The sequence below is a fragment of the Scyliorhinus torazame genome, chromosome 1 (genome assembly GCF_047496885.1).
Source record: "Scyliorhinus torazame isolate Kashiwa2021f chromosome 1, sScyTor2.1, whole genome shotgun sequence".
Taxonomy (NCBI): Eukaryota; Metazoa; Chordata; class Chondrichthyes; order Carcharhiniformes; family Scyliorhinidae; genus Scyliorhinus; species Scyliorhinus torazame.
In genome coordinates this window covers 304,250,691-304,276,231 of record NC_092707.1, presented here as the reverse complement: position 1 = coordinate 304,276,231, position 25,541 = coordinate 304,250,691, and the positions used below count along the sequence as shown (strand labels likewise).

General features: G+C 44.7%; 1 protein-coding gene and 1 non-coding gene across 5 annotated transcripts in view; both read right to left on the bottom strand.

Annotated features, from left to right (window-relative positions):
• pus10 (pseudouridine synthase 10) overlaps positions 1-25,541 on the bottom strand; it is a 100,954-nt gene that overhangs the window by 44,783 nt on the left and 30,630 nt on the right. For 3 of the 4 annotated variants that reach the window (XM_072507800.1, XM_072507801.1, XM_072507802.1), the window contains one exon: positions 9,937-9,971. The exons of the other annotated variant lie outside the window; for it this stretch is intronic. In XM_072507800.1, coding sequence (XP_072363901.1) covers positions 9,937-9,971 — 35 coding nt within the window. The remainder of the gene's footprint in view (positions 1-9,936; positions 9,972-25,541) is intronic. 4 annotated transcript variants of the gene reach the window in all.
• LOC140430576 (U6 spliceosomal RNA) lies at positions 20,272-20,375 on the bottom strand. Its single transcript, XR_011949460.1, has one exon. It is a non-coding gene; the product is annotated as a U6 spliceosomal RNA (small nuclear RNA).

Sequence of the window (25,541 nt, the reverse complement as noted above, 5' to 3'; positions counted from 1 at the left end):
TAGGGGCTACTGAAGTCAGGGTAAGGAGCTTTAATCCATTCTAAACTTCTTCCAAATCCTGAGGGAAGTGTCCACCACAGGGTTGGAGGAAAATATGGCAGGGGAAAAGGGCAACGGTGCAGTGGCTATGGGGAGAAGAGTAGAAATAGTGCAGGAACGAGCTTCCATTCGCCCCAAATTGAATCGGGATCACTGATCCACAATAATATTTTTTGAATGTTAGCTGCCCAGTAGTAAAACAATAAATTGGGGAGGGCAGGCTGTCAGTCTCCTTTTAAAATTCTTTTCCAATTAAGGGGCAATTTAACGTGGCCAATCCACCGATCCTGCACATCTTTGGGGTTGTGAGGGTGAGACACGGGGAGAATGTGCAAACTCCACACGGACTGTGACCTGGGGCCGGGATCAAACCCGGGTCCTCGGCACAGTGAGGCAGCAGTGCTAACCACTGCGCCACCGTGCTGCTCCGGCCGTCTGTCTCATTGAAACAGAACCATATTTAACATGAAACGTATATCGGCTGACAATTGTTGGCCCTTCACGAAGCCGATTTGATCCTCCAAGCGCCAACACCTTAGCAAGTAGCTTGACGTACGCATTCAGAAGCGAGATAGGTCGATGTGAACAACACTGTTGGGTCTTTATCCCTCCTGAGAAGCAGAGAAATAGAGGCTTGGGTGAGGGTCCGAGGCAATGACCCACGAAGTAGGGATCATTAAACATATCCAATAGCAAAGGCACAAGCTGCTCGGAGAAGTTATTGCAGAATTTAATTGGAAAGCCACCCGGACCAGTGGCCTCTCCAGCTTGCATCAACCCATACATTTTAAAATTTCAACAGGGAGTACAACTCCATGCTCCTATTCACCTCAACCGTTGGGATGGGTAGACTGTCCAGAAAGTCTGACATGACCAATTTATCTGCAGGAGGCTCCGAGCAACAGTAAAAAGATTTGAAAGCCGCACTCATCTGAGGAGGGGCAGAAACGAGGTTGTTGCCTTAATTGAGTGTGTGTATGATTTCCCAGGATGCCGCTCGAATTGATGAGCCATAAGATGGCTAGTCTTCTCCACATACTCATGAAAAGAGCCCCTGGAGCATTGTAACAGACGTACTGCCCTGCTAGTAGACAACAGTTCAAACTGGGTCTGTAATTGGGGAGGGCCAATTACAATATGTCTGGGGCAGGATCGTGTGAGTACTGATGACCCATCTCTAAAATGGAATCCACCAGCCTCTGTTGCTCCAACCTCGTTGTCTTCAACACATATTGGGAGGCACAGTGGTTACCACTGTTGCCTCACAGCGCCAGGGTCCCGGGTCCAATTCTAACCTTGAGTCATGTCTGTGCGGAGTTTGCACATTCTCCCCACGTCTGCATGAGTTTCCTAGGAGTGCACATCGCCAACAATCTGTCCTGGTCCACCCACGTCAACGCTGCGACCAAGAAAGCACAACAGCGCCTATACTTCCTCACGAAGCTAAGGAAATTCAGCATGTCTACATTAACTCTTAGCAATTTTCAGACGCACCATAGAAAGCATCCGATCTGGCTGCATCACAGCCTGGCATGGCAACTGCTTGGCCCAAGACCGTAAGAAAATACATAGTTGTGACCATAGCCCAGTCCATCACACGAACCTGCCTCCCATCCATTGACTCGGTCTACACCACCCGTTGCCTTGGAAAAGTGGGTAGTATAATCAAAGACCCCTCCCACCCGGGATATTCACTCTTCCAACCTCTTCCCTCAGACAGGAGATACAAAACTCTGAGAACACGCACTAACAGCTTCAAAAACAGCTTCTTCCCTGCTGTTGCCAGACTCCTGAATGACCCTCTTATGGACCGAACTGATCTCTCCATGCATTTTATCTACTGAATAGCACTACACCTCGTATGCTTCACCCGATGTCCATGTATTTACATTTGTGTATTTATCATATGTCCTAAGTTTTTCATGGATGGAACGATCTGTTTGGACTGGACACAAAACAATACTTTTCACTGTATACGACTCCCAACTGGATAAAGGGAAAAATAGATAAACATAACAGAATACCGTAACCCCATTGAACTTGCGTGCCCCACCAGCGAAAATGTTGTGCCCAACAACATTGATAAAACAGGGAAGCCATATATTAATACAACAAATAAAACCCCACATGAAATGAAATGAAAATAAAATGAAAATCGCTTATTGTCACAAGTAGGCTTCAAATGAAGTTACTGTGAAAAGCCCCTAGTCGCCACATTCCGGCTCCTGTTCAGGGAGGCTGGTACGGGAATTGAACCGTGCTGCTGGCCTGCCTTGGTCTGCTTTCAATGCCAGCGAGTTAGCCCTGTGCTAAACCAGCCCCTATAATAGAACCCCAATTTTAATTGAAGACTATAAGAACTTAACTCCAACAAGAACAAAATACATGAAATAAGCAATACAACACACCTGTCGACAAGAGTCAAAAACCAAATTACAACGTGCCCAACTTGTGCTTCTTAACAAAAGGGAACGCATCCCCAGACATTTGAAAAAAGTATTTTCCCTCAAAAATTGGATGAGCCAGACAGACCAGCCCGAATCAAACTCCATTTTTGTACAGGGCGGCCTTGACTCAGATGGACCTGGGTCTTATTTTTGCTAACTCTAGCCCATGTCCTGATAGAGCGGCCTCCCCGCTTAAAATTACTTTGTTCCCTTGCTCATCACAGAAACCTCTTTTTTCTTAAAGCTGTGGAATCTCACAATCACTGTCACGGTGAGTCTTCAGGACGAGGCTTCTGCCCAAGTGTGCGGAGAACAGTCCAATTCAAACGGGAATGGGAATCCACTGTCACCCACCATTTTGAGGAACATATCCGAGAAGTATTCCATGGGGGTACAGCACTCAATCCTCTCCGGCGACCCCACAATCCGGATATTCTGTCTCCTGGATCTGTTTTCTACGTCATTCAGCTTGCCTCTCAGCAATTTATTAAGGTCAGCCACCGATGTTAGGCCGAATTCCAGTGCGGCAATCCGACTGCAGTGGTCCGAAAAAGCCACTTCCATACTTTTGATTGTAACTCCCTGGACTTTGACAGCCTCGTTTGTTTTCCCCAGAGCCACTCGAATAGAGGCCAAGGCCTCATCGATTGATCGTTTAAGATCCTCCGGCATATGTTTTCGATGCTTACCAAATTCTTTCGCCAAGCTATTAGAAAGAACCTTGCACATCAGTGCAGTGGAAAGAGAGAAAGAAACCGAGTCCGCCATCTTATTTACCGTCGAGCTCCAAGAGGCTTCTGACTCCGTCCACGGGATTCCGCTCAAAGCTTTCTTGTGCTTGTTTTTCTTGGGCTTTGCAATAAAGAGGGAACTCTATCCCATCCTTTTTTAAAATAAATTTAGAGTACCCAATTCATTTTTTCCAATTAAGGGGCAATTTAGCATGGCAAATCCACCTAGCTTGCACATTTTTGGGTTGTGGGGGCGAAACCCACACAAACACGGGAAGAATGTGCAATCTCCACATGGACAGTGACCCAGAGCCGGGATCGAACTTGGGACCTCGGCGCCGTGAAGCCGCAGTGCTAACCCACTACGCCACCGTGCTGCCCGAGGGAACTCTCTCCCAATAATTATCGTGGGTTTACAAGGAATAAACCACTTGTGGCAGCAAGAAAAAAGGTACAAGGTACAGTTCTCCAGCGGGAGCCACCTCGGGTGAGTCTTCCCCCTACATTACGTCAACGGAAGCCTCATACGTCACATAGAACTTCAATTTGCTATTGCAGATTGGTCTAGGTACTATCAGGCTTCAGAGACAACACACTTCTAAAATCACATAAAAGAGCGACTTGGTTTCATTCGTGATTATCACATGCAAGTTTTTAAATGATCAAAAAGACATTGAAATGAAAAACCAGTGCTGCCAAATTTGTTCCCAACTACAAATTAACCAGGAATAAACAGGGCAACAAAAAGTAATTAAGGGTATATCATTTGAAGCAGAAAATACTTAGAATGGAGGTTAAATTAGATATAAAGGAAATAAATAAATGCTTTTGACAAAAAAGGATTAGTTAATTTTTTGTTTCCAGTGTGCCCTTCATTTCCATGGGTTAGGCTAGTAATAAAGCTATTCCTGATATTCCAATCGCTTTATTAAAATACTGAACTTCATTTCAGCATCAGCACTGTAAATAAGAGGAAGACTAGGAATTCCAGATTTTAAACATTCATGAATCTGTTACACCATCACACATATTTTCAATAAAAATTAACCACACAGGTAGTGTAACATATTGACGTATCCACCTTGCTACGCCATACTGTAACTGGAGCAACTACTATATGCTGAGCTGCCAATCTCATGTAATCTGGGCTGAAATGAGGAACATGATCATGCAGATGGAAGGTAATCACAAAAGGGAACAGGGGAAGGGCAAGGAGGAGAGCCAGAATGTGGATAGAGAGAGTTTGTGTGCAGGAAAGAGCACGGGTCAAAGAGTGCAAGGGAGCAACAAGCCAGAGGTTGAGTGGGATAGGGGGTAAGGAGGATCAGGCAGAAAGAGGGGAAGTAGGATGGAGGGAGGGAGAGGGAGCAGGCAGTGAGAGTGAAGATAAAGAAACAGAGAAAGTGAAGGGACACTAATCATGTCCACATGCATCTTGAGAGAGCAGGTCATTATTAGCACTTAAGCCGAATTAGAAAATGGAGAATTTGTATCATTAAAATTAACCCGAGGAATTAAATAAACAAAATGAATTTTAAAAAAAATCTTACCTAAAAGCAGTCAAAGGATGCAAATTGTTATGGAGCTAGCTGGGAACACCATTTTAGTGAAAGTAGTCAATGTGTAGTCCATTTTGTGCAGAACATTACCTTTGTTGCCCAAATAACCAGGCTGAATTAGAGTTAAGATTCAGATTTTTCTAAATTTTATTCATGGCTGTTTTGCTTACCCTTCCTCCCCTTTCCTTTCCTCACACTAACTATTAAATACAAAATACAATTAACCCCCCCCCCCCCAAGGATTTGGCCAAAGGATCCCATTTTATTCATGAGTGTCTTCATCAGACATTGCTGGTTTTCAATGTTATTAAAACCTCATCTAATCTTCAGAATTGTATCCACTCACATTTCCAGTTGCAATACCAACAGCAACCACTTCCATGTTAATTACCAGTTTGAAAGTTGCAGCTGAGAGCCAGAAAGGCAGTTTGAAGTTTTACTTCTTCATTTTTATGCTTATAAAAAGAAATATTGAACTATGACTCATTAAACCCAGAGCCATTTGCAAATCTTTTCTCTGACTACACTGCTAGTCATGTTACTCTCAAATTAAAATATTCAAATGCCATCTCAAGGCCACAATTTAGAAAAGCAAAATTAAAATGTCCTTCACTGCATCGTTTGGAAAATAATTTTCAGACTTGGGATAGTTTCCTTTTCCCTTCCCTTCCCACCTTATCACCCCTTTCACTTCCTGCACACGCTTCCTCAAAACATACCTCTTTGGTGACTCTCAAAATTCTGAAGCAGTTCAGAATTGGGTTGAAAAGTGACGAGTAACATTCACACCACACAACTGACAGGCAAGGACCATCTTCAACAAGACAAAGTCTGACCATCTCCCCTTGACATTCAATAGCATTATCATCACTGAATCCCCCATTATCAACATCCTGGGGGTGTTATCACTCAGAAATTGAATTGAACCAGCCACATAAATACTGTGGCTACAAGAGCAGGTCAGAGCCTGGGAATGGTCAGGAAGCCTGTCCACCATCTACACGACACAAGTCAGGAGTATGATGGAATGCTCTCAACTTGGCTGGATGAGTGCAGCTCCAATAACACTCAAAGTTCAACACCATCCAGGACGAAGCAGCCCACTTGACTGGCACACCATCCACGACCGTCAACATTCATTCTCCCCACCACCAACGCACAATTTCAGCAGTCTGCACCATCTACAAGATACCACCTAGAAGGACAAGGGCAGCAGACATGTGGGAACACCACCCCATGAAAGTGCCCCTCCAAGTCTCACACCATCCTGATTTGGGAATATATCACTGTTCCTTCACTGTTGCAGGATCAGAATCCTGGAACACCCTCCTTAACAGCACTGTGGGTGCATCTATACCACATGGACTGCAGTGGTTCAAGAAAGCCGCTCACCACCACCTTCTCAAAGGCAATTAGGGATGAGCAACAAATGCTGGCCTAGCCAGCAATGCCCACAGAATAATGAGAAAAACTTTGAGAGAGGATTCCTGCCACTTTCCTTTACAAATGTACCTTTTCCACATTCTTTAAACCTTCCACATACCAGCTCAGCGAAATGTTTCATGATAGTTTATTGGATCAAAATTTACGTAACTGAGCTGAAGCTGTGACAGTCTTTTAGATTACGTTTGAATCTCAGTATGGATTCACATTTTAACACACTTACCCTCACTGGATAATTTCGCAATGACTGATCTGTGCTAATGTCTATGCAGCATGACAGTAGTCCATTATCAGATGGAGGAGTAAAAGCCAGGGCCACACTCATTAAGACAAATTAAAGCTGCAAAGCAGAGGCTAGAGATGGGATGTTATCCAAATCTGCCATTGTCTCCCAGCTAAGTTAGAAACCACAACAAACCAATAAAGGATTTGTTTGGTTACACCCTTAACTGTCTATGCAGTGATTAATAGAAATTACAGAAAATCTATTTCCATCTGCCAAGTAAAGGTTTTTGTGCTTTTGTTTTGTCTGTGTACTGCTTTCTTGAAGAATGTTACTGGATGTGTTCACTTTACTCGTCCTAATGGAGTACCACCTAGTGGTTCAAATGAAAATAGCAAATAATAAGTTGGGATTGTTGCACACAATATACTATGGCTCCATGCTTCTCAACAATTTTGGACAAACGCTGGGCGGGATTTAGCAACCCCCTTGGCTGCGGCCGCAAATCCCGTCAAGGCTGCAAAAATATTGTGAGGCGCCAAGAACAGGATCGCTATGTTCCCAGGCCCTCCCGGATGACATGATCAAGTTCATACCCAGGAAGGACACGAACCTGATTGACATCAATTTGAATGCATTATAATGTAATTATCAGAGTTAAAGTCGAATCTTCAGACCTCATTCCCCCCTCCACCTAGTACCAGGGAGGCTAAGAGGACAGGATCCACTGCCCACCTCCAGGTTGGGGGGGGGGGGGGGGGGGGGAGGGAGGGGGGAGGGGGGGAGAGAAGAGAGAGAGAGAGAGAGAGGGGAAGGGTGTAGTGAGACTGAAGGAGGTGGGTCTAAGGGCTGGGTGGGTAAGACGAGGGTTGGGGGGGGGGGGGGGGGGGGGGGGGGGCTTTGTTAAAACGTTATGCAGTGATTGTCCAGGGGTTTTAATTGTAAAGGCCTGACAGCAATGAGATCTCGGGATGACGCAGCCGCAATAAGAAGGGTGCCTATTGGCCTTGTCTATCCTCGATGCAGAGAGTGGTTGTGCCCTCTTAACATTCAGGAGACTCATGCTCGACTATTGGCTCTCATGAGTTAACCCGTAACATGTCAGCTGCCCACATTGTCAAAGTCAAGGAGAGCGGTGAAAACTCATGGTTCAAGAATAAACACTTGGGTGTACGGGATCGGGACGGGCATGATCTCAATAAGTGCCAGACCCCAGCGCCTGCCACGGAGGATCCATTGGCCCTCAAGACGGACAGAACTGTCTAGTTGGTACTGCCCATGAGGGATCGGTGGCCATTGAAACATCCTTTCAGAATCCCCAGTGATGTCTAGATTAAGCGAGTAGACAACCAGATGGGTGGCCAGATGCAACTCTGAAGGGGCAAGAGCATTGACCGGGCCTGGTTAAGCAATGGAGCTGGAAGAGCAACTGAGATCCAAGTCAGTGGTAGCTGTCGGATAAGGTGCAAGACTGGCTGCTTCCAGGACCGGGAGAACAAATGGGTGAGGGGAGTTACTGAAGTTAAGTAGCTGTGACACTCTCTCTCGCTATCCCGCCCAGCTTATTGGTCCAAGATCGGTCTGGAGCCAATGGAGCTGGCAATTCTGCTAATTACAGTGCTGGAGGAGCAAAGGAGCAATATACGGTGGCACCCAGGCAACACCCAGCACCAGGAGGCCAGGGGAGCGCAGGGCAGGTTCAAGGGCCGGAGGCAGCAGCAGCTGAACAGGAGGCACGAAGGCGAGAAGCAGGCAGAGGGTATACAGGACCCATGTATTCATCGTAGAGCTGTTGGACAAGACGTGCCACAGGAGACTCCGCCTCACCAAGAAGACAGCACAGTACCCATGCCACATTCTGCCCAAGCCGATCCCATATGGAGGCGGAGGGCCTCCTGCCAGTCTGCAGGTCGGTAGTTGCCCTTCCCTCCTCCATGGCATCCAACATTCTTGTGAATCATGGAGCTGGCTTTTTGGCTACCACCTGCATAGCTTGACTGCGAGCAACTGCTGTGAAACCTATTAAATGCAGCCCTCTTTCATTGAAATGCTAGGATGACCACCCCCCAGCCCGGGCGGGCAGTTTTGATCTTCGTGCCTCAGGCGTGAACTTTTCCATGTGGAGGGGAAAATTTTTTCCCCCACCTGAAAACATTTTCCCGCAAAGTGCCGAAAGATTGCGATCCGGATCACACCACTGACCAGGCGTGAATCACAATGAGTTTTCCTCGCCTGAAATGACACTTTGCCATGCTTTTGGAAAATTCCACCCATTACAACTGTACCATGAATCACAATTGAACTGCATGGTGTAAAAAAATACTCCAATACAACTTGCATCATTCAAACTGTTCAGTTGCTTTCCAAAAGGAGAAAACACAAGCAGTTGCGATAAATAGTCATTAACTTATGCATACTGTTGATAATAAAATGGCATTTTTCTCATTAGTACGAAAAATATAGCAAACTGACTCGAGTTCCATATATGAATCAATAAACTCTCTTCTGAGACTGTGAATGACTCACATGTTGCTCTCAATTTGACATCCAAAGCCTTTATCAAATTACCGACTCTTAAAAGTTTCTTGCTTTTCCTCTCCCCTGCTCTTTGCTTTACTTCCAGGACTTACAATCAGTTGAGCTCCACCAATTCTCAAGCTCATTACTGACACAAAATAAAACATACTTGGGAGCAACCAATCTCATCCACAAAAGTGTGCTTTATATTAGCTAATACAGAGCAAAACTACTGTAATGGTGCCAAATAGATCATAAAGCATTTTACTGTATCAGGGAGAAATGAGGAACAGAAGTGAACTAATAAATAAGGAATTTTCCAATTCGTCTGCTCTGAGCAATAGGTCATCCTTTATTTATTTTAAGCTATGATTTGAGAAGGATCCTAGCCCGTTAAAGCATTCAGTGACTTGCCACTGGATTTTTACACTGACTTAAAATGGTTCTGGAGGCCTTTCTTTTAACCAGATCTACTTTACACAAAAAGAATGCTTGAAGTCCTCAAAAGGACTAATCACACATTAAAAACCACAAATAAGCCTTGCCTTTCACTGGGCAAAATGTTCCACAAATACAAAAAAAAAACATTTTTTTAAAACCAATTATGAAAGTGTTAATTTTCTCCACAGACACTGATGATTAATCAATGTTTAAGCCTTTCTATCCCATGTGACTATGTAAAAGCAACATCTGAAATTAGTGGTTTGTCAAATTTCATTTTTGTCAGTTCACATGAACTAAAGAGTTTGGAAAATGCAGGTTTGAAGCAGAAAGTGACTTTATCGCATATTAAAGACAAAATTGACACGTTTCTCAAATAAGGAAAGACATTCAATTTCAGAAAAAGTTTTAGCCAATTTTTAAAATGCTAAGTAATTTCAAAGAATAGCTTCTTTGAAAATGAAAGCAGTTTCAGATGCTGACTTTAGTTATTGCAAAACAAGTACAAAGAAAAATTCCCTGCAATGATTACTTACCCTACTTCCTGTTTTACCAGCAACCACGTGGCATGCTATTAGGTAGGTGGTCACGCCCAGAGATGAAAGGAAGAAAACAAGTGTAAACAATTAAAATTTGATAGCATTTCCTGATACCTGTGATTGAGTGCCTAAGTACATCACAAGAGATACAAGTCACAATCTTTAGACGGTACAGTCCATTCAACAAAACATGTAATTAGAGAGGGAGTGAACACCACGCATTTGATATGAAAATGAAATGAAATGAAAATCGCTTATTGTCACGAGTAGGCTTCAATGAAGTTACTGTGAAAAGCCCCTAGTCGCCACATTCCGGTGCCTGTTCGGGGAGGCTGGTACGGGAATCGAACCGTGCTGCTGGCCTGCCTTGGTCTGCTTTAAAAGCCAGCAATTTAGACAGCGAAATATCCTTGCACTCTACAACAACAATAATGTTCAATTTTCTGGAACATTTAAATTTCTATCTGTAATTCTCAATTTTTTCCACACTGACACCCTTATTTATTAATGCCATCTATTTTTATGAACATGAGGAGAATGTTTTATCTAGAATTTTCATAGGAATGGAAGCTTGGTCAGTGATGAGACCTGCAACACTTTTCCGTTTACAGCACTTAGTGTCAACATAATGCGCCTTTAGATCAGGCATGTGTCGCGCAATTTGTTTCTTCTATCCCAAAAGTCTACCTCATTGTAGAAGATCACACAATAGTGCAAGGGTTCCCAATGTTTTGTCTCTGAAGCCCTGCTCTTATTTTATAAAAGAAGATCCTGAGTATTGTTTCTGTATTAAAACTGGTTATCTAATTAAACATACATATTTCTTACTTATGTTTACTTAGAACTTGACAGTAATACTCCAATCTTTCCCCCTTTCCCGTTGGCGAAGATTGTCTTTTTCCTCCACATTCTGACTGACCAGAAAGATCTTGCGCTTATCATTCCAAACTGAAAATTATTTATACCGTAACCAAGCATTTGTGTATCTAATGGTAACAGCAGACAGTAACTCAACATGGAGGGTCACACGTGAAAGGTGAAACTTAAAAAAAAAAGAAAAAATGAGAAACATGAAGAAAATATGGACATATGGGAGAATTTTGCCAATTCAGTTGACCCAAATCATCACACCACTGGGGAAACAAACGTCAAGCTTTAAGTCCCAGTCTCTCTCTCTCTCCCTCTCTAGCACCAATTCTCAGACTGTGTCTTATCTTCTTGTTCTACCCGCTTCTCGTTGACGTCTCCCACCACACATCGTATCCAAACCTCTACCTTGCTTATTCGCTCTTTCATGTCTTCTCTCTCTCATTCTACCTCCACTTCATCCAAATCCTATTCAAACATAAAGGTACCGGATTTTTGATTCAGTCTCAATGGATGCATTCGTGACTGACGAGAAATCACCCCCGCCACTTGTTCTGACTCAGATTCCGATTGTGTAGATAAAATAGACTAACGTGACAATAGACCATTCTCTGGTTATTTTTGGCATACCCCTTTAAATTTTCTCAGAGCAAAATGGCTCCATAAACCCCTGGTTGAGAACCTCTGCCCTTATGCAACACGATTATATAGATATATCGCATAGAAACAGGCCATTCAGCCAAACAGTCCATGCCAATGCCTGTGCTCAGTTAAGCCTCTTCCAATCTTGCCTCATCTAAATCTATGATTCGACTCATCTATCCCCTTCTCCCTCAAATGCTTATGTAGTTTCCCCTTAAATGCATCTATACTATTCACTTCAATCACTTACTGTGTTAACAAGTTCCTCATTCTTACCACTCTATGGGAAAGAAGATTTTTCTGAGGTCTCTTCTGGATTCTTGGTGACTCTCTTTGATTGATGGCCTCTAGATATGCCCTAGATATGCAGAGGAAATATTCTCTCTGCATCCGCTATCAAAGCCTTTCATAATTTTAAAGATCTCTATTAGGTCATCCCTCTTTTTGGAACCGAAAAGAGACACAGTTTGTCAATACTTTTCTGATATGTATACCCACACATTTCTGGTATCATCCTTGTGAATTGTCTCCATACTCACTCCCAATGCTTCTACATCCTTACTATGATATGGTGCCCAGAACCCCTCACAGTACTCGAATTGTGGTCTAACCAGGTTCGACATCGGTTTAGCATAACTGCCCTACTTTTCTCAAAGATGTGCAGGGCAGGTGGATTGGCCACGTTAAATTGCCCCTTAATTGGAAAAAATGTATTGGGTACTCTAAATGAAAAAAAAACAACTGCCCTACTTTTGGATTTGCTAACCTTTGGCACAACTTTTAGTGATGTACCAGCAGAGTGGCGGGGGATTATGAGGGGACAGAGGGAGCATCGGGTGTCGCTCTATGCCGATGACATCTTGCTGTACGTTTCTGATCCGTTGGGGAGTATGGGAAGAATTTTGGACCTGCTGGGGAGGTTCGGAGGGTTCTCAGGGTACAAACTGAATGTAGGGAAAAGTGAGGTATTCCCAGTGAATGAGCTGGCATAGCAGGCTAATTTAGAGGGGATGCCATTTACAAAAGCGAGGGACAGGTTTAGGTATTTGGGGATTCAGGTAGCGAGGGAATGGACGAGGCTCCACAAGTGGAACTTAATGAAGCTGGTGGAGGAGGCTAGGGAGGATCTTAAGAGGTGGGATACACTGCACTTAACGCTGGCAGGATGGGTCCAAGGGTGAAAATGAATATTCTTGTTTATCTTTCAAGCTCTCCCGATCTTTATACCAAAGGCCTTTTTTCGGAAAGTGGACACGATCATTTCTGACTTTGTATGGGTGCAGAAAGTGCCGAGGGTGGGGAGGACCCTACAACAGAGGCAAAGGCAGCAGGGGGGTTGGCGTTGCCGAACTTGCTTCATTATTATTGGGTGGCGAATGTGGACAAGGTGCGGCGGTGGTGGGAAGGAGAAGGGATAGAATGGGTTAGGATGGAGGAGGAATCTTGTAAGGAGTCTAGTTTGAGGGCTATGGTGACGGCAGCATTGCCAATGGCTCCGAGTAGGTATTCAGGGTGCCCGGTGGTGCAGTCCACGGTGAAGATATGGAATCAGTTGAGGAGGCATTTTACGGTGGAAGGGATGTCGGTGCTAACGCTGCTGTGTGAGAATCATGGGTTTGAGCGGAGGGGATGGATAGTGTATTCAGGAGACGGAGGGAAGTGGGGCTGGCCAAGGTGAGGGATCTGTATTTGGAGGAAGGGTTCGCTAGTCTGTAGGAGCTAAGGGAGAGGGTAGAGCTGCCGAGGGAGAGAGAGTTCAGGTATCTGCAGGTTAGGGACTTTGCGCAAAAGGTCTGGAGGGGGTTCCCTAGGTTGATGGGATACAACTTGCTGGAGCGACTGCTGCTTCCGGATGTGGAAGGGGAGGGAAGAATTGGGGATACATACAAGTGGCTGGCGGAGCAGGGAGGTGAGGGGGTGGTGAAGATCAAGGAGAAATGGGAAGCGGAGTTGGGAGGGGAGATCAATTGGGGAGTATGGAGTGAGACACTGCGTAGGGTAAACGGGACCTCCTCTTGTGCAAGGATGAGCCTGATACAGTTTAAGGTGGTGCACAAGGTGCATATGACTCGGACAAGAATGAGTGGGTTCTTTCATGGGGTAGCAGATGAGTGTGAGAGGTGTAGGTGGGGGCCAGCGAATCACGCGCACATGTTTTGGGGTTGCGAAAAATTGGGAAGATTCGATTCTGGGTGGGAGTGTTCACAGTCTTAGCCAGGATCGTGGAGGAGGAGGTGGACCCGGGCCCTTTGGTGCCGATATTTGGGGTCTCAAGAGAAGCCGGAGCTCATGGAGAGGAGAAAGACCGATGTCTTGGCCTTCGCCCCTCTGATTTCATGGCGGCCAATTTTGCTGGAGTGGCGGTCGGCATCGCCACCGGGGGTAGCGGCTTGGTTGGGTGACCTGTACGACTTCCTGCAGTTAGAGAAGATAAAGTATGAGTTAAGGGGCTCTTCAGGGGGGTTTGAGGAAAGGGGGGGGGTGTTTGTGACCGTGTTTGAGGGGCTGTTTGTCGCAGAAGAGGGGGGGGGGTGAAAAAGAGGAAAACTTTGTACATACTGTATAGTTGATTGTAGGGAAGCATGTTTCCCGGGGTGTTTGTTCGCTGTAATCTGTTTTGATGCATATTTGTAATAAAATAAATTTAAAAAAAAGACATATTTGTATCCTTTGTTACATTACCTAGACTTGCACGTTCCAAGTAATAGGTGACCTCCCTATTCTTCCTATCAAATGTACCATCTCATATTTATCTGTGTTGACCCTCATTTGTCAATTATTTGTCCATTCTGCAGGTTTATTAATGTCCCCCTGCAATCAATGTGTTGTCGTCCTCCTCAATATTGAATATCCTCCTCAATTTGTTCTTTGCAATAAATTCTATTTTTCACTCCAAAGTCCAAATCGTGAATGTAAATTGTGAACAGCCATGGTTCCAGTACTGATCCTGTAGAACACCACTTCCCACCTTCTGCCACTCTGAATAACCACCCTTTATTCTAACTCTCTGCTTTCTCTCTCAAAACCAATCAGCAATCCAATCTGCCCCTTGTCCCCTGACTTCACATCCTCTAACCGTATTCATTATTCTACTAAGAGCCTTTTGAAATTCCAGTTAAATTACATCATCATTGTACATTACTGCATTACCATTGACACCTCTCTGTTACCTCCCCAAAAGATGATTTAATAGGATCACCTGTTCTTTTTCCACTCCAGCTTGTGATCTGAGTGGGACAGTAAACTGGTGCTGAATTCTGGACAGTTTTGTGCCAAGGATTTAGGAATTGGGTTAACACTACTTAAATATTATTTCATTTAGGATATTGGTAGAAAGGGAAAAGCTTCATGCCTTTAGTATGGTGCTATATTCAAACCCAGAACCTAGGAGTTGGAAAAAATATGTTGGCCCACCATGCCGCCAAATCACCTTAAGATACCAGTTGCGAAAAAGTTCCATTTAGCTTGAATGGACAAAAACTCAAAGGGCAACCATTCTAACCACGTACTATTGGAAATGGAGGTTTACCTATTTTGCACAGATTTTAAACTCAAAATTACTTCCCAAGTTAACATATATTTTATGAGCAATTCAAAATGATGTTGGGTGCTGTGATGTGGCTTAGATTTGTGGGTCAAATTTCTCAGGTAGCAAGCGAGTGGTGTTGAGCAAATGGTTACCCCTTCTTCCTCAGGGAAGAGGAGAGAAGAATCACTGATTAAATCACCCATAGCCACTATTTCACTCTCTCTTTTTCTAAGTGGAATTCAGGAAACCTATCAACAAAAGTCTGGGAACATATTGCATGCCTGCCACTGGGGAAGAACAAAAGTATGATGCATTTTGGCAGCAGAGAATTGAGGGGAAGAAGTGGAGTGGGCTAAAGATATTTGCACTGCATTTTTAATTGAAAATGTATTCAGGGAACAGAAAGGTGAATAGCATAACACAAACTCAATTAATGGCTAAAATGCACTGCTAAAAACGGTTGTTAGGAAGCTATTAAAGCTGTGTAGGAAACAATTCCTAACAGCCCATACTGTCTGGTAGACAGTATGGGCGCGATTCTCCGCTCCCGCGGCTAAGTGCCCACGCCGTTGTGAGTGCTGTTGAGGTTCACGACGGCGTGAAACGGCCCCGATCTCGACCGATTCAGGGCCTGAAAATGGGCTAGGATAGGGGCCGCGAGAAACTCGGGGGGGGGTGTCGCGAAAGCAGCGTCATCAGCGCGCGCCGGGTGGCGCCGCTTAAATGACGCGGCCGGCGCTGCGTAACTGCCGTCACCCGCGCATGCGGGGGTTGGCCGGCGCCAACCCGCGCATGCGTGGTTGCCGTCCTCCCCGAGGCCGCCCCGCAAGATGTCGGATGGATCTTGCGGGGCGCGGAGGAAAGGAGGTCCTCCTTCAGAGAGGCCAGCCCGCCGATCGGTGGGCACCGATCGTGGGCCAGACCCCTTTTGAGTCCTACCCCGGTGAAAGAACCCCCCTCACCTCCCCCCACAGGCCGCCCTCCCCAGCATTCCCACGCTGTTCCCGCCGGCAGCCACCAGGTGTGGATGGCACCGGCGGGAAGCCGTCGTTTTGGGTAGGCCGCCCGGCCCATCTGGACCGGAGAATAGCGAGTGTAGTGGAGAATCGCCATTTTGGGTGTCCCGGGCGATTCTCCGGCCTGCGCCGCGCAGAACTCAACGGGGCCGTTCTCGCCGCTTGGGTGAATCGCGGGAGGACGCGGCATCGGAGTGTGTTTGTACAAAACTTATTTCATGCAAGACTCTGTCAGCTGTCCATAAAATGCTGCAAAATTAGCTGAATCATCTATTTTCTAATTTCAAAAAGAACATGCATTGCTGACTTCTGCTGGGTGGTCTAGGAATGAAAGAAAGGAAAAGGAAGACTTGCATTCAGATAGCATCATCACACCTACTGGACATCTCAAAGCATTAAACAGCCAATTAAGTACTTTTGGCAGTGTAGTCACCATGTAATGTAGGAAACGCAGCCGTCAATTTGTCCACAGCAAACTCCCACAAACAACAATGTTTTAATGGCCAAAAGATTTATTTTTGTCATTTTCATTGATGGATAAACATTGGCCAGAGCACTGGGGATACCTCTTTGCTCTTTGAAATAGTCCATGGGGTCCACATCCGAAAGATGGCACTTCCAACAGTGCATTACTCCCTTTGAACTGCACTTCTACATTTCATGCAGTATCACTAGACATCTTTTCACGAGATCCCAATTTGACCATTAGATACTTAGAAAAGTTCAAATAGTTTAGAATTGCAAATGTGCTGTTAAACTACTAATGTGGAAAGGCAATAAAAACAAATCTCCAATTTTAGAGATGATTTTCCCCATTAGCAGTATTCTTGAGGTGGTTTTGTGGCTCAATGGGTAGCAGCTCTGCCTCGGGGCCAGAAGCTCTGGGTACGAGTCCCACTCCAGGACTCAATGGCAACAGAAGATGAATTCATAAAGTGTCAAACAGGTTGATTATTAAGCTTTGAATCCTTCCAATATGCCTATGGTAGGCGGCAAGAGTAGGAGAGTCTTCTGGTCAGACATGCTTGAAGTGAGTGACACCCCTTAGGTGATGGCCTATGGTTACAGGTTGATGACCTGTTCCAGGAAAAACTAGCTATAGAATGAATATTTATTGCTGTAATTTGTGAACAATTCTATTATCATTGTAACATGGTGACTACCGGGATGGTAAAACATTAAACAAATCACTGTTCCTGATCAGTGGATGGGAACGCTAATTTTACACTACACGAGTGAAGAATGCTTGTGCATTTCATACATCTGCCCTACCATTCATTCATTAACGTCCCAAAGACCAATACAACAATTTCCAAACACAACTGGGTTACAATCAAAATAAAAGCAAATAAATGGTGATGACATGTGACAGTAGGGTACACAAAAGGTGGCTCCTGCCATGGTCCTCGTATTTTGATCCTTTTTGCCTGTTCTTTCCGAAGATTTTGGGCTTGATTTCACAAGTTACCAGGGGAAGGAGCATGTCCTGGAGTACTCCAAGAAGATGAGAAACATTGATTGGGATGGGCACACTGTGCTCATCTGCGAGGACATTGGTACCGAGCTGACGAAGCGGCGGCCGGTCTTCAATAAGACAGAGCTCTACAATAAGGGTGTGCAGTTCGGGGTGGTGTATCCAGCAAGGCTGAGAGTTACGCTGGATTTGAGGGATCACGATTTCCAGAGCAGGCTGAGGGCCTTCATCAAGGACAAAGAACTGGGACTGGCGTGAGGAGGGCTGATGGGATTTGCTAGCAGTAAAGGGTAGGCTAGTAAACGGGAGTGGTGTGGGGGAAGAGGTTGTGACCTGTTGGGCCAGTTTGGCGAGGCTCGATGAGGCTAGAGGCGTTGTTTGGGAGGGGGAAGAGTAGGGAGCTAACAAGTGACGAGGGGATTTTCTTTGTCTCACCCATTGGGTGGGGAAGATGGCCATCTTAGGTGGGCCTGGGGCCTTGGAACTGGTGGTGAAGGTACGTTGCACCATGGTGCTAATGGCTGACTCGAGGGTGGGGGAGGGGTGAGATGCCCCTGACAAGCCCCCCCTCCCTCCCGCAAGATCAACGTTGGGCCACACGGGTGGGTTGGCACTAAAGCCCAAATCCCCTCCTTCCCCCCCCCCCCCCCCCCACTCTCCCATCCCCGCGATAAGCGACGCGTGCGGCTCACGATGCCCCCTCGGTGTCCTCACAAGAGACATTGGCCCACAACAAAGTCAGATGGCACAAGGACAGCCGGAGATCGATCCAACTGCCCTTCCGTTCCGAGGTGAACCCCAGGGCACTATGAGCTGTTGGTTGGCAACACGTCGAGTGTTTCAGCGTGCCTAGGGGATTTCACCTCAAGAAGGTTAAATATACCGTGAGGGGGTCGATTGAAGGGTTCTACCAGAGATGGAGGTTGTTATATTTAATTGGTCACTGTTAGTGGGAAATAAGTAGCTGGGGATGGGGGGTTATTTTCTTTATTGTTTTTGCACAGGTTGGAAGGTTGTGGGGGGGGCGGGGGATTTGTATGGGGTTGGTGTTTGGCTTGTATGTGTTGTAAAAAAAATGTTAAAAACTTAATAAAAACATTTCCAAAAAAAATAAATAAAAGCAAATGACCGGATGCGGTAATCTGAAACAAAAACAGAAAATGCTGGACAATTTCAGCAAATGGTGAGACAGTGGAGCTAATATTTCGAGTCTGGATTACTCGATGTTTGCGAAGCCATTCTGCAACCCAAAATGATCCAGCGCACAAGTCAGTTTCTTTAAGTTACCGCGTCTGCGTGGTCATGCCAAGAAGCGTGAAGGCCGAGAAGCTTGTTTAGAAAGGATAATATAGTACGACAAGTGCAAGGAAAGATTACATAATGATGCACATGATGTGAAAGCCCATCAAGTACCCTTGCAAAATCCAAACTATGCCAACCCTCAACCACTGAATCTAGAAATCACAAACGGTTAGGTTGTATTTATACAAGGAATTGACAACTGACACTTCACAGATGAGACTGAAAAAAAATCACAACAGGAAGCAGGATGAAGTAAAAATGAAACAGACAATAGAAAAGCCTCAGAGTCAACAAAATATTTACTCTCTTCCATTGCAGTCACTTTCCATTATGTGGTCCCCGATCCCAGCTTTGCTTCTTCAATCCAAGGAGCACAGAGATGAGCGCGCGTGACACACAAACTCTCCTCCATCAATACCATTCACTCATGACTCCTGGGTCACCTCACACATTCCACCAACCCCGCCCACCTCAATCTCCAACACCTATGCATCTGCAGAAATCCTACAATGATTGAAATGATTTCAGGATCTTACTGGAGGTTGGTTTTAACAGCTGAAATATCTCTGATCCTGTATTTCCAGAATGTATCCTATCCCTCATTAAATACTGTGTCAGTGATGCTGGATCAAAAGAAAAAAGTCGAGACCCAAGCTCATGGTATGGTTGTAGACGAGGAGGTCTGGCCATACTCTGGCTCTATCCCATTAAATAGGGTCATATCCTGCTACTGGAAAACAAATAGCAGGAATTCTATTGACAGGGCCCAAATTTATTCACTGTAGGACAACAAATAAAAAACTTGTCCCGACAATCGGAGTTGGCTTCAGATCAGGTAGTGGAAGGTCAATCCTTAATCCACTACATTGCTTCTGCTGAGGGGCAGTGGAGTTTTAAATCAATGGGAAGAAAGTCATAGAAAGGACTTCAACTTCATCTATATAATTTAGTTTCAGATTTTAAAAAAGGGGATAATTTGGTGGACCGTAGCAGAGCTTTTAACCCATCTGTTCCTTATCAAGATTTCAGATTTGTAGAATTAGGGTATATTTTGTCCTCATGACAGAATGCAAAATATAGTGAACTGCGCAGCTCATAATGGATATGGGTCCACAGTACAAAACTCTTTGGCACTACACTGGTAGTCTCACTCAGATAACAAGGACGGCTGGTACAGGAAACAGAAAAATTTACACCAGGTGTACAAGAGTTACCTATCTGAGGCAGAGGTTAAAGCAAGTTGCTGACGTACTGCCCTGGTGTCCTTACTTGGCACCTGACCCTTAATGCTGATGTAGTTAAGTGTTACATTCCCATGTATGCGCATGCGCGGGGTGGGATAAGATTCAGAAAAATCAAAACTGGCAATCATCAATTGGACTATTTCCAAAACCCTGAATACATACCAATTAGGTCAGATTGTTCACAAAGTCAGAGTCTTAATTTGTCGTATTTTCTGATTTGTTTATACTTGCTCTAGTAGAAATAAAACTTTTTTTTTTTAAAATATGGAACGCTTCACGAATTTGCGTGTCATCCTTGCGCAGGGGCCATGCTAATCTTCTCTGTATCGTTCCAATTTTAGTATACAAAGAACAAAGAACAAAGAAATGTACAGCACAGGAACAGGCCCTTCGGCCCTCCAAGCCCGTGCCGACCATACTGCCCGACTAAACTACAATCTTCTACACTTCCTGGGTCCGTATCCTTCTATTCCCATCCTATTCATATATTTGTCAAGATGCCCCTTAAATGTCCCTATCGTCCCTGCCTCCACTACCTCCTCCGGTAGTGAGTTCCAGGCACCCACTACCCTCTGCGTAAAAAACTTGCCTCGTACATCTACTCTAAACTTTGCCCCTCTCACCTTAAACCTATGCCCCCTAGTAATTGACCCCTCTACCCTGGGGAAAAGCCTCTGACTATCCACTCTGTCTATGCCCCTCATAATTTTGTATACCTCTATCAGGTCGCCCCTCAACCTCCTTCGTTCCAGTGAGAACAAACCGAGTTTATTCAATCGCTCCTCATAGCTTATGCCCTCCATACCAGGCAACATTCTGGTAAATCTCTTCTGCACCCTCTCTAAAGCCTCCACATCCTTCTGGTAGTGTGGCGACCAGAATTGAACACTATACTCCAAGTGTGGCCTAACTAAGGTTCTATATGTGCTGCCAAAGCGAGCACTCTAGTAGAAATAAACTTAACAGCTGGAAGTAGAAGGTCATGACAGAAATGGCAAACAATTTAGTAAATCTAGTTTAGTACGCCACCTGTTGTTCAAAAATTAAGAAGGGGACAACCAAGAAATCATACACCATTCTGGGTGAAATATAGAAAATAGAAGTAGGACATTTGGCCCTTCGACTTCCATATAATGTGAGATAAAAATCAGTGAACCTGTAGAAAGGCATAAGCTCATCACAGAGAGTCAAAGGACATCGGCTAGTGGACTGAACAAAACAATAAAAGATGCAGTTTAATGTAAATATATATGAAGCTGTAGAATCTAGCAAGATAACAGCAAAAACAAATATATAATTTCATAAAATTGGAGAAGTGAAAAATCTAGGATGTTGATTACACAAGATTTATTTTTAAAAGACAGTAGTGCAGGTAGAACCAGTCATGAAATGCCAATGGAAAATCTGGATTTTGTAAATTTGATCATCGAGTTTCTTTTTCACTCACTCAGGGGATCTCAGAATGTGTTGGCCATCATTAATTGCCCTTGAGAAGGTAGTGGTGAGTGAGTGACCTTGATGTGGTGCACTCCATGTGGTAGGTACATCCACAGTGCTGACAGGGATAGAGTTTTAGGATTTTGACCAAGCGACAGTGAAGAAACAACAATATATTTCCAGTGACTACTATTGGGCCGCCAATTTGTCGATGGTCCGTAAGTGGATGAGGGAAGAGGAAGGTGCGGAGTGGAAAAGGCTGGAGATGGCGTCCTGTAAGGGAACAAGCCTGAAAGCGCTGGCGACGGCGCCGCTACCGTTCTCCACAAAAAGGTACACCACAAACCCAGTGGTGGTGGCGACCTTGAAGATCTGGGGGCAGTGGAGACGACACAGGGGAGTGACGGGTGCCTCGGTGTGGTCCCCAATAAGGAATAACCACAGGTTCGTCCCGGGGAGGATAGATGGGGGATTTCAATGTTGGCAGCGAGCAGGAATTAGGAAGCTGAAGGACCTGTTTGTGGACGGGACGTTTGCGAGTTTGGGAGCATTGGAAGAAAAATATAAGTTGCCACCAGGAAATGCTTTCCGATACATGCAAGTGAGGGCATTTACGAGGCAACAGGTGAGGGAATTTCCGCAACTCCCGACACAAGGGATCCAGGATAGAGTGATTTCGGGGGCATGGGTTGGAGAAGGTAAAGTGTCGGAAATATACAGGGAGATGAGAGACGAGGGGGAGACGATGGTAGAGGAGCTGAAGGGAAAATGGGAAGAGGAGCTGGGGGAAGAGATTGAGGAGGGGCTGTGGGCAGATGCCCTAAGCAGGGTAAATTCCTTGTTCTCATGTGCCAGGCTTAGCCTGATTCAATTTAAGGTTCTACACAGGGCGCATATGACGGGAGCAAGACTGAGCAGGTTTTTTGGGGTGGAGGATAGGTGTGGGAGGTGCTTGACGAATGTGATATAAAATAGTTACTTTAGAGTTACTAGTTAATGTAATGTAGAAATAAGCCACTTTGATTCTTGCAGTTAGGGACAAAGGAATTCGAGACCGCATGGAAAAAGCAGGAAGAGGTGGGTCTATGAGAGTGATGCTGCATTGATAGGGGCCAGAGAAAGGGATTGGAAGTGAGCCAATCAGAATAGATCGAACAGGTCAGGAGGGACATAGGCTGACCTATGTCCGTCGAGTATGTGAAACTTGATACCATTTGAATTGATTTTGCAGAGATCCCTTTGTCTTTTAGTTCAGTCGTTTTCTGGGATGTAAGAAGCTGGATGTCTCTTACATTTCTGTAAGATGATTCAAGCTTGCAAGCTAAATAAATAACTTCTGTTTACGTGCGAATCCGTCTCAACTTTTATTGAGGCCAGACTGACAGAGAAAGAAATTTGGGAATCAACATTTGGTGCCGAAAACCGGGATTTCTCTGGGCGATCCTGATCCAACTGCGAAATCAGAATTAGACTGATTATGAACAGGAAGATGGGGAACAAAGGGCCCTCAATGTAGAACTGGAAAACGACCGCGCATTGATTGTTCCCCTCTTCTTATCGTCTGATTAGTCTGGTCACTCGCGGTTGGCACAGAAAGACCGCCTCGACGAAATCACAGGTCAGTCTGGGGATTAGCACTTTAATTGATGGGATTTCATATTGTTGTTTCGGCTTGGGTTAGGGTTCAGAGGCTGATGGGACTTAAATAATGAAGGTTCAGTCTATTATCAGGGTTCAGAGGCTGATGGGACTTAATTAATGAAGGTTCAGTCTATTATCAGGGTTCAGAGGCTGATGTGACTTAATTAATGAAGGTTCAGTCCAGTATAACTGTTTTTAAATCTGAAGATGGTTCAACTCTATGTGTGAGTGTTTTAAATATATAGTTGATTAAGCTAAAATTGTCTCCTTGGACTGTAAAGTTCCGAGGTCTAGTTGAGATTGTGAGGAATGCTGCATATTGGTTGAAGCAGAAGTCTCTCAAAGGGTTAACAGCAGCAGGCGGAGTTGAAAACAGACAGTGCTTCTCACTCAGGCCTTGAGATAACAGCACCAGTCTGCAGTGTAATCGGATACCTTTCCTTTGAGTCAGTGAACACCAGCAAAGTTACGTTTTGAATTAATTAAAGGAAACCAGTGGGTTTCTCCACCTCTTTGATAAAAGTTATTATTTTCGAAAGCAATTGATTGAAATTGCCAGAATCTTAAATTTTACTTACTTGAAATAAGGTTTATCTCATTTTATCTGGAGATTAATAGAAACTTAAAGAAGATCATGGACACCATTTTAAAAAGTGTCAATCTGGAGATGATAATTGATTTTGCTAATACTTATGATAGTTGATTTTGCTAATACTTATGTGTATGTAACAGAAAAAAACTTGTTAAAAGAAAACTTGTTAAGATAAAGAAATAATTAAGTTGTAAATGTTATACAAGTTTGTGTTAAGCAAATTGTAAATTTAGTTCTGAGTTGAGATCAGAGCTAAGCTTGCAAGTTGCAGTAATTCAATTTGAATTTTCAAACATTTTTAAGTTTAAAAAAAAAAGTGAGCAAATAGAGAAAAGAAGGACACAGATCTTGAATGCGTTGAATAGCACATTTCAAAGGCCCATAAATCTTTCTGTTATCTTAGACCTAAAACCTAGGAAGATTGACGAGCCATAGGAATTTCTGGGGCGTTTTAATGAAATCTACCGGGGGCAGTCAGGCGATTTGCTGTATCAAAATGGTCAGAATTCCCCTCAATACTGTGCTATGTTAATGCATTGCCTACCACCTTCTGTGGTTACTGCTGTGAAATGTAATAACATGAATTGGACAGAGAACGACCCTTCCCAGATGGCAAGGGCAGTCAGATTTTACTGGAAGGAGGGTGTAGGCCAAGAAGGAGGCTCAGTTACAAAGGTTAAGACTGAGTATGTAATGAAAAAGGATGATCTGCGATCCCAACAAGCGGCAGAAATGGTAGTTTACCAGCAGGAGCTCCAATATAGTGACTTTGGGTGGGTGGATCAGCGAAGAGGAGGATGAGACAACAGTGCTATATTTCTATCACCCCCCAGTGGTGGACGTTAGACATTGAACAGTCACTGCATCACGTTACCCTGGCCTATGACAGAACTGGACGAAACAGGGAGTTGGAGGACAAATACCGGCCATTACTTGAGACCGAATGGCCAGTCAAGGTTACAGCCACAGTCACGGGAAAAGAAGGTACAGCCGATTTTGTTACAATATCACCACATTTATGGCCACAGTCAGCTTCGGTAAGCCCTCATATTACACGTCAGGTCCATGACCAGTACCATGCCAGGGATATGGGGCGAATGGTCAGCATCTTACCGCAGCTCGTCAGAATAGGTATGAGATATACCTTTTGAACAATCCACGTCTGACATTTAAATACTGTACCACTATCAATCCAGCCTGTTTTCTTAGTGGTCCCCCTGTCCATGAAGACGCACCTGGCCACGACTGTTTAGCCTTGATTCAGGAAACTACCACAATAAGGGGCGATTTGAGTGACATTTCGTCAGAACAACCTGACATGATTATGTGTGGTCAAATATCCCACCGGGGTTTAGTTAATGACCTACTGCAGGCCCTCCTTCTGCCAGCGCAGATTTCCGTTATTAAATGCGCTGCCCACACGAATGGTACAACCCCAGTTGACGTTGGTAATGAACGAGCAGATCGTGCAGCGCGCACAGCCGCACAAATTCAGCAAGTGAAGTGCCTAAAATGTTAAGTCAGACTAAACGATCTACTATGAATGTGTCTGCTTCTGACAAGCCAATGCCAGACGTCATAAGGTTACAGGAGGACGCTCCTGAGAGTGATAAACAAATGTGGAAACGGTTAGGTTGTACATATGATTCTGTTTCCTCTTTATGGACCACGCCTGCACATCAGACTTGTATGTCTGATGTACTGGCTTTATGGGTCATCGAATGTGTACACTTTGCAACTCATTGTGGGGCTCGAGGGACTAGTGATTTGTTGCTGGACACTTGGTGGCACCCTAAAATGCAGGGGTTGGCCCAGAGTATCAGTAATCGGTGTTTGATTTGTCAGCAATATAACACCG